The 10,143-nt window shown below is 31.2% G+C and overlaps 2 protein-coding genes across 3 annotated transcripts in view; one reads left to right on the top strand and one right to left on the bottom strand.

Moving 5' to 3' along the window:
* The first annotated feature begins 14 nt into the window (after window positions 1-14).
* Window positions 15-3,767, top strand: LOC148627221 (uncharacterized). Its single transcript, XM_088569852.1, has 2 exons — window positions 15-192; window positions 2,819-3,767. The coding sequence occupies exons 1-2, from the start codon at window positions 33-35 to the stop codon at window positions 3,013-3,015; spliced, it is 357 nt and encodes a 118-aa protein (XP_088425978.1). The 5' UTR covers window positions 15-32; the 3' UTR covers window positions 3,016-3,767.
* A 3,172-nt stretch (window positions 3,768-6,939) lies between these two features.
* The window catches only part of LOC148627220 (E3 ubiquitin-protein ligase rnf213-alpha-like), a 140,985-nt gene continuing 137,781 nt past the window's right edge, over window positions 6,940-10,143 (bottom strand). For both annotated transcript variants that reach the window (XM_088569816.1, XM_088569825.1), the window contains 2 exons: window positions 9,360-9,544; window positions 6,940-9,070 (listed from right to left, as the gene is read on the bottom strand). In XM_088569816.1, coding sequence (XP_088425942.1) covers window positions 8,878-9,070; window positions 9,360-9,544 — 378 coding nt within the window. In that variant the 3' untranslated portion in view covers window positions 6,940-8,877. The remainder of the gene's footprint in view (window positions 9,071-9,359; window positions 9,545-10,143) is intronic.

The raw sequence follows: 10,143 nt of genomic DNA, 5'->3' as shown, positions 1-10,143 counted from the left end.
CGGTTATAGATCCGGACCTTAGCTTCGATCACATGATAATTAATATGGCAGAAGGTGAACCTGGCAAATCGGAGTCTGATAAACCAAATGAAAATAATGTACAGCAACATGCAGATGAATTACAAGCTTTAGAAGACATGACTCTCAATCCTAATGTTAATATTGATCATTTAGTCGAAGAGGCATCCTCTGGTATGATATTGATATTTAAATTTTTAGAAATACGAATTCAGACATGAATAATCAGGTAGCAGCACACTTACACGTATCTCTTTTGGAATTCAGTGACCAAGGCCTTTCTTTCTGATTTGACTGGAATAATCAGAAAAGGGCTTTTTGACCACAGAATCCCTAAAGAATAGCACACATATCTTGATACTCTTTTACTTTAACAAAGATGCACTTTTTGTTCTTGAACTTACATTTTTGTCGGACATTCATTTATATTTTGGGATAGGATTTCAAGCTCCTTACAAGAGCTACACACAGTGCAGTGAAGAACTTAGTACTTATCAATATTCACCTTGAAAAATGAAGCATCCCAGTCATCACAAAATGCATGTACAATTTGTACCTGTACAAAATGTACAGTTTATGAAATGAAGTATTATTCTTTCCTATTTTGAAAATAGAAAGCTGTTCTCTGATATGAAAATATATACAACTTGGATTTTCCATTAATTGCATAATCTATTTGTCTGAAAAAATATGCAATTGACTGGAATTGTCATTTCAAGGCAATTATTGCAACTGATGTAAACAATGTTTAAGTGGAGTATATTCTTTCCACATGTCTAGTTAGAATTCTGTCTTAGGTTCTTGTCTATAAAAAAGAAAATATTGTAGTAAAAACAAATTTCCTAAGAACACTGACGTATTTCACTAATGTATTGTTGTTTACCCATTTTGGTACATTTTTTTAGTAAATTTTGAAAAATATTTATTCAATTAGGAACATAGATAAGGTAAACAAGACACTTCGGCACCAGGACAAATCAGCACCTGTTTCAAAAGACAGTTCGGCACAAAACAAATTGGCATCAGATTGTTAGACAATTCGGCATCAATATTTATTTTTGTAATAAAACTAGTTAAAAAATGAACAAATATGATTTTTTTAAAGATTATACTGACTTTTTCCAGAAAATTACCTCTATGATTAAGAATTGTTGTTAATTACTAATTAGCTTATGATTTGTTATTTGTCAACAATAGCCTTCGGTTCACAAATCACTTAATTAAGAACTGTTAATTAAAAATTATTATAATCAAGAACCAATTATCGGTCATAATTAACTGATTGAAATGTGTAGCTTATGTTTGTGTTTCTAGTTTGTTTGATCTCAAAAATATAATAATGTATGGTATTAAAAATATTTCGTTAGATCAAAAGGGGAATGATTGTTTTTATTAAAGAGGCCACAAAGAAAAAAATTGAGTACAAGCCCAGTATATAATATAAATGAAAAGAATTAGGAAGTTACCATCAGTTTCACAATGTCAGACGATATTGATTGTAACAAAACTGTCCGTCCACGACTAGAAGCCCTTAGTGTGAAGGATGTCAAACCTTCTACTACTTGGACAAAAAAGCCACCAACCGAGCCATCCGGCAAGTCATGGATTATGTCTACCTTACCTGTATTAACAACGCAGTCTTGAAGATTCACTATTGGTCCGTATTCATGTCATCCGTCCGTACTAACAACGATGTGAAGGGGTTGCACAACCACATCAACAGTAAGGTTGTCACCAGGAGACCTGTCCCATTTTATTTAGTGCTTAAAGACCTGTTTATGGAAGCAGCAGACATTCCTTTACAACAGAAGATGGTGTCTGAAGGAAACTACAATGCTATCAGCAAAAACACACACGCCAGATTCAGGAAAAGCTGTTTTCTCTTTTAAAACCAATACTGTGCATCTACCATTTCCACATCAAGACTACTAAAGGAATGTGCAGCCATTTACAGTCCACCAGCCAAGTTAAGAACTTTCATTAGTGTCAGAACTTTTAGAACATTGTAATAATTCATGTAGTGCATATGTCTAGTGCTTATCTTGAGAATACCGAACTTCGTTTCTTGTCATTTCTTAAGTGTATGTCATGAATCTAGTGCTTTTTTCATAAATCTTATGTCATTTATCTTGAATTGTATTTGAGAACATAATCATAAATCTTATGACATATATCTTGAACTGTATTTGAGAACATACATTGTTGTTGTTATTGTTACTTATCTGAGTAAATTATATATAGATTAGTAGTGCTTTATTTATCATTTCACACAAATACTGAAGCTAATGATTGACCAAAACAAACAATATTCTTATTTTACTTAATATCATCCTATACACATACATTTAGCAAACAACTTAAGTAACTATGTATCTTGCTGTCAAAACAATTGGATTGTGTTCACTTCTCACTTGAATATATACAAATCAAATCAGTTTCATGAAGCTTAAGACAATGCAAGACACATTACATGGTATTTACTTTGATGTAGACAACATACTATTTTTTTTCTGCATTGGGTGCCAATTTGTCTGTATTGGGGGCCGAGTTCTCTAGGTGCCGTATTGTCTTGGTACCGAAATGTCTTAATAGATGCCGAAATGTCCTGGTGCCAATTTGTCCAGGTGCCGAAGTGTCTAGAATTTCATGGATAAGGTTTTAAATGTTTTTGTTCCTAGAGTTTCTATGCCATTAACAGGAATATGCAGTTAACTGGTTTGCATTTAAGTGGAATCCACTGTAATGTTATACATATGTACATGTATGTCTCTTATCAAATTCCACTACATTATATTTGCAGAATATGAACATCTAAATAAAACCCTTGATGAACTTGACAATTGGATGACAACAATAGAAAGTAGAAATGATTCATTGTATTCACAGCTTCAAGAACTTCTCCAGTCAAGCAGGGAAACAAGATTAGAGCTACAACGAATGAATGAAACAAAAGAAGTTAACTCAGAATCTGACATTGACAAAAGCCCAAGTACTTGATACAAATGCAGAAATTCATGTAGGATAAACAGTGTAGAGTCTACACGTACTGCTGCATTGTTGATTAGTGTAGTAGGCAATTATAACCAGAAAATGGAGAAAATGGAAAAATGCATCGGCTGATGGTGTCACATAGATGTACCATACATATTTGACATGAACAAAGAAGTATTTATTTATGTTCTTACAGCAAAGTTCTAGAATCCAATACCATTCTAGTCATTAAGAAACTAACATGTATTTGTTAATTATATAAAAAAGAAAGATGCATTCCATTTCTTTTTGGTGAAAATTGTACAGGTACCAGTGAGTTGGGTACTTTGTTATTGTTGCAAATATTTTCTGTTAGGGACCAAGTTCAGCATTATTATTACAGATTTCTGTTACATTCTTTTAAGCAAGATTCAACAGATTTTTCCATAAATGCAGCAAAGATATGATGATATCTAAAGTATAAAGTGAATTGGGAACACATGTGTCTTTTAAAAAAAAATCATTTAAAAACTACCGGTAAATAATTTTACAGTGAATAGATACATGAACATGGTCAACATTGGGTCTGACAGCCCATATACAAATGTTTGTTATTGCCTTGTTTTTCAATTTCATTTGGATAGTTTTAAAAGAAATTACAATTTTTCAATTTAATGTTAGTTTTCAAAGTATTAGAGATGTCTGTTTAACTCTTGTTATTTATCATCCATTGTTATTTTTTATCATCTGTTTATATAAAAAGTATGTCATATTTCTAAGATGTTTATGTATTTTGCATACATGTAGGAAAGCAACAAAACATGTATGGGAATGGGCTAAGGAACTGGGTTGTTAAATTCTTATGATAGAAATACAACAAGAGTACCATGTAGTCTTCAATACTGAGTAGGAATCACACTTAATTGCGCAACTTTTATAAACTCTTCCTTGAAAGTGAACTAAGTTCTACATATTCCTAAAACATCCCAGCAACTACAAAATACACAAAACAACAAAAAAGGGATTACATTGAACCAGTTTTGGCAGGGACAGGTGTATAAAATCTAGAGGATTAACACACTTATAAGATCTCTACCAACTCCGTTAATCGTATGTGGTTTTGTGATGTGCATAAAAAAGACAATGACATTAAAAATCAACAGGAAATTACTGCTCATACAGTAATGTTCAGGGGATTGTTTTCTATGGATTAAATAACAACTATCTGATGAACTGTAGCTAAAAGGACAATTGAGTATCTATCAGACTTAGACTCGAATTCCTATGGAATTAATAATTTTCTTTACATGCAAGAGGAGCTATATGGCACCAACACAAGTCTTCTTTTCAAATTATATTGCTAGCCTTTCTTTTGTCTAGGCACAACAAAATACATTTTTGGTAATGTTGATGTAGTTTAATTATAATTCTATCATGAACAATAAATGGACTAGAGGTTCCCAGGAGCATGAATTACTCACCTGACTCATTTTTATACAGCTGCAAGAGAAATCGCAGTCATATATTGGTATGGTCCTGTAATTGTCTGTAGACACTTTGCTTGAGTATTTTATAAGTATGAAATTTTTTAATAAGGTTACAAACCCACAAAAGGAAGATTGGTATTGATTTTGAGGGTTATAGCCCCAACTGTTCTAGAATTAGGGGCCTAAAACAAACATTTCATAGAATTTAACTATAACACTCCAGGAAAAGCATAGGAATGTCAATATTAATGTTTCTCAATATTCTTTCAGAAATTAGGGGACCATAAATGGGGTCAGAAACATGCATTAATTCCTGATGTCAAGAAAATAATGTTTATTTTTGGTCCAATTTCAAAGTTTTTTTTAATGGGATTCTTATAAAAATCCCTGCCTGTAATTTTCAAGCAGATTTCAGATATTGCTAAAGGTAATCAAGATATAAGGGGGTGGGGGTGGGGATGGTTCGATGGGACCACACCCCAAAACATTCTCTTGTTCATTTTTGGTCTTATTTTAAAGTTTTTTTTAAATGGATTACTTATAAAAATCCCTGCTTGAATTTTTCAACCTGATATGAGATATCCCTTACAGTTTTTAAGTAATTAGTTTTCAAAGGGGCCATACCTAAAAAATCGTCTTTTTTATTTTTGGTCCAATTGTCCAAGCCTGTTATTGTGTCCTTAATGAATTGTAAGTCCCAATGCTTAAGTGTGTCAAAAACTAATATTGTGTCCACACATGCTCCAACTGTTCACGATTCAACCACTGTGGTTGCATCATGCTGAGCTCTGTGGAGCTTTTTATTTGTATATGAAGGGCAATAAGGAGTTGTCCATGACTTCAAACTATGGGGACTTTTGTAGGCCTTATGGTAAGGACCATGCCTTCAATTGAAAGTTTTTTTTCTAACTATTCAAGTATTAAAGATATTGGTCAAAAACTGCAAAAAACATCATTTTTCACTTTTCAAAGGCAATAATTCTTACAAGGCATCATCTCATAACTTAGAACCAATAGAGGCTTTGGTATACCTTATCACATCTATTTAAGTTTTCAATATATTGGCTAAAAACTACATAAGCACCATTTTTTGCCTTTCAAATAGGCACTTTATAGGGCTTTATCATACAACTTTATTCAATGGTGACCTTTTACAGAGCTAAAGAAGGAATTCACATTTATTTCCTAGTATCTCTTACAGTTTTTGAGATATATGTAGAAATTGGTGACTTGAATCCTGTGGTCTAAAAATAGCAACAGCAGACATATTTTACAATCAACACAATTTTCAAAGTAAATACCCTGAGAATTTTTAATAATCTACTGAGTGGTTTCAGAGGAGAATCCAAGTGATGGCAATAGCTAACATGGCCAGTAGCTAATATGGTTTACTTTAAATTTTGCTGAAAATTAACATGGTCATATCAATATAGAGACTGCTTAATATTTAGTTTGAGGTCTGTTTAATTTGACTACAAAGGCTGTTCATCCAGACAAAAAAACATGTAACCTTTATGCAAAATTAAGCCAACAAATGTGTAAATTCTGCCTAATTGTGAAAAAAAAACATCATGATTTCATTACAATTTTCTTTAAAGGAGATATTGCCCATATGCGTAGATAAGTCAAGTACCAGTCCATATAAAATTCAGTGATTATCTATGGTAAGGTGATTCATGGTGTAGAAAAACCCATGGATCAGATGATGCTTTTTTTGGTCAACATATGCCAAATTTTTATGTGACAATAGTCCTTTCTGTATTTAGATCTGTACTTTTGAGAAAATTACATTTTAATCTACCACTAAAATCAACCAAATCAAGATAGATAACTCATGCAAAGTGCTAATTTCACGTACAATCTAAATAAATTTTATCTCAAAAGCGCAACCCTTAAATGAAAAACTAAGACTGGTTATGTGATCTAAAACGCTTTCTGAACAAGTAATAAAACTGAATTCTGTGGGTGTTTGACATGCATGAATCACCTCCTGTCTGATTTTTATAATAAAGACCAGTACTTAAGTATTCCAACTGTGAAATATGAATCTTTATCAAGGCAATTTTTGACAAAAAATTTAGTTTGTCCAAGTGTGTTCCCAACATGTCTGAATTAGAAAAAAAACATCTGTAAATCTCCAAATTTCATGATACATTATTGAAAGTTACATAGGACATGTACAACTGATATTTTATGACATCACTTTGACACTGTTAAAAAATATAACAACTCTGGAAAGATTTTTTGTCTGGGTTAAGTCACATTTTTATCAAGTTTTTTTCGGTTGAAAAGTTAAAATATTCCCTAAATATGGCTGAAACTGGTTGAAAGAAACATATTCCTTTAGTAACATTTCAGATTAAATTAAATGAAGTTAGATTTTTTGTTGAATTTTTCCTCCTTCAAGTTAACAAAAGTGCATCATCAACTAGACCCCAATATTCACTAAAGGAAAATAAAGAAATAATTATAAAAATTCTTTATTGTCTGATCAAATATAGAACTCTGTGATTACAAAACAAAATAGTAATTAAAAACAAACAGAATTTTCGTCATCATATGATAATCATATCACTCAAAGTGTGCAAAAATCAAGATTCTTAATGTTCAAGGTAAATTAAATACAGAGGGATAATAGTAAACAAAACTAAATAAAGTGAAAAATTGAGAGTGAACAAAAAAATCTGAACATCAAATGTGTTTTTCATATGTCTCATTTTAATATTTAACACACTAAATTAAGATTCAACCATGGTCCTCCATCAAAGTAAACTACTGGTTACACATATCTATTTCAGAAATTTGAGCACTGTTAGCCCACATAAGCACAAATATTCAATAATGGTAAAAAAATAAATTAAAATCCATAAAATTAACCATATTTATATACAGTATTTTTTTCATATTTCAAGAGACCATACAATTTGAAACTGAGATAAACTGTACCTTCAAGTAAATATACCAGTACTAACAATTGCGAAAATCATGGTTTTACCCTTAACAAAACTGAATTAATTGATCATGGATATGTTTTGTGCTTTTATTCTAGCATACAAACTTGTTATATGTTGAATTGCCATCATCTATGCAAATGTAATGGTAAAAATACCAGTGTTGATAATTGAAAATTTACTGTAGTCATTTCTATTTTAAGTTCCAAGTGATGACTTGACTGGAAATATATTAATCAGATGATGGATCAAAAGGATTTTACAAATAACTCACTAAACAGTAGTAACATTTATATAGTCAAGCCTATCCTAACTGTAGAGTCAATTCAAGAGTTTGAATAGACAGGCTGTAACTCTTTTAATAAGGATGATCACATTTATTTTCATAAATCATTTAATGATATTATATATATGTCATAAAAAAACACTTTTAAAATCACTTGATTTTTTAAATCAAATAGTACACAATATGAAGCATGTTACAATAACACCAGAAAATATAAAAAGTATCGCAGTTGTTATTAATCATTTAATGATTATAAGTGTGTCATAAAAAAAACTTCTGAAACCACTGGATTTTAAAAATAAAATATTATTGCAAGAATATAAAACAAAACAAATAAAAGAAAGTCAATAAAATACTGGGACAAACGCAAACTTGCCACAATGAAATGAACTACTGTTATACAGAATGTATAGGCGATATGCTTTATTTTGCCGTAGAATAAAAACCAGCAGGTTGATTTAATGAAAATTACCAGTCAAAATGATTAACAATAAATTTGCGCTGTCAAAAAAATGATATTCAATAACACAAATAATCAAATTAACATGGTATACTTGGTTTCAATACCTACAAACAGAACATAAACAAAATAACAAACACATCAAAAGTAAAGCTACACTTAAGGGATAATACTGACACTGCATGTGTATATAAACAATCTAACAAAAATGTACACTTGCACCAAAAACACAAACTTGTAAATACTCATCTTTAAAAAATAAATAATCAGACAAAATCACCAATTCCTTAACTTAAATCAATACAAAATGAACAGTTGATTTAAATGTACACTACAAAATTGTGCTTTTACCAACAAAATTGATAAAAAAAAAAACCTAATGCACTTAATCATAAATCATCTAAATATTAAAAATACATTAATACAGTAATTAACCAAATAAAACAAAAAACAAAAATCAATATGAGAGAAACAAAACATACAAGTGAAAAACAATATAAAAAACAATAGTGTAATACATCAAATTAAGAATGAAACCGTCTAAGGAATCATAATTTAGAAAAAATACTGGGAAATAATTTACCTTTATACAAAATCAACAAAAACATTTACAAAACTACAAATAATCTTAGTATCAATAAAACAAAGACATGGCACATTATCAATTTTTGCCTAGTTTCTAATCTAACTTTGACCTTTAACACCTTATCTTCTGAGTTGTTTAGTTATGTATGATTTGTTCATTGTCTTCCACACATCAATTATTTGCTCTGTTCTAATATTTGCATCATTGTCTTTCCCAGGTAAACTAAGGATGGCATCTCTCAAATGACCATCCATCATTGTGTCATTTTCATATGGTGAGGCATCAATGTATGGTATGAGAACATCTTTTAAGCTGAAATAAAGATCAAAACAGCTGAAGGTCTGGTACTTAATACTGTTAATTTGGAAATATTAGTGATGTTTGTAAAAGATATAACAGCTGGCATATATTTACTGAAGCTGGAATACTGCAAGAAAAAAATGATAACATGGACTTGACCAGAAATAGTGATATTCCAATGATAAATGCAGCTTTGGTCTTAAATCTAGAAAGAGCAAAATATACCTTAAAGGTTATCATCCTTGCTTGGATGATATTACAGGTGCCCAAAAAAATTTACAGTTTACATACATGTACATACCTCACTTCTGAATTAAGTATGTAATTGTTTTGTACATCAAGCTTAAAGACAATGCACTCAAAAAGGATGACCATCAAAATGCCTATGTGGTCTAAAGATAGACTATTGGTTAGCTCTGCCAATAAGATGCCTTGCTCATGTTTTAGTGGAACTTTAAATCTGTCAGGAATATCGTCAAAGCAGTTCTAAAAACAATACATGTAACTTATTGAAAAAGATCAACATTGGGGGAAGACTCCCACAAAATTAATAAAAAAATTAGAATCTCCCAAATAAAAATGTACTGTACAATTTGTGGGAGGTTTTTGTTCATTTAAAGTTACAATATTTTCTGAGAAAAGTACTATAAAATTGAATTTTTACATAAAAAAAAAACTTGCTTTTATGTCAAGAAAAATCTCCCACATGATACAGTGTCAATGGGATAGAATCTCCCACATGAGACAGTGTCAATGGGGGGATTTCCCACATGAGACAGTGTCATTGGGATAGAATCTCCCACATGTAACAGTATCAATGGGATAGAATCTCCCACATGAGACAGTGTCAATGGGATTTCCCACATGAGATAGTGTCAATGGGATAGAATCTCCCACATGTAACAGTATCAATGGGAAAGAATCTCCCATATGAGACAGTGTCAATGGGATAGAATCTCCCACATGTGACAGTATCAATGGGAAAGAATCTCTCACATGAAACAGTGTCAATGGGATAGAATCTCCCACATGAGACGGTGTCAATTGGGGATTTCCCACATTAGACAGTGTCAATGGGATATAAT

Source organism: Perna viridis, chromosome 1 (genome assembly GCF_037379345.1).
Source record: "Perna viridis isolate PV_CMFRI_1.1 ecotype Kerala chromosome 1, ASM3737934v1, whole genome shotgun sequence".
Classification (NCBI taxonomy): Eukaryota; Metazoa; Mollusca; class Bivalvia; order Mytilida; family Mytilidae; genus Perna; species Perna viridis.
Note: the sequence above shows the minus strand (reverse complement) of the source record. Positions and strands in the feature narration are given on the sequence as shown.

What these genes read in the sequence shown, in the direction of transcription:
- LOC148627221 (XM_088569852.1), top strand. Translation starts at nt 33, where the DNA reads ATGATAATTAATATGGCAGAAGGTGAACCTGGCAAATCGGAGTCTGAT. An exon ending in AGTCGAAGAGGCATCCTCTG is followed by an intron (nt 193 to 2,818) that starts GTATGATATTGA and finishes TTATATTTGCAG; the next exon opens with AATATGAACATCTAAATAAA.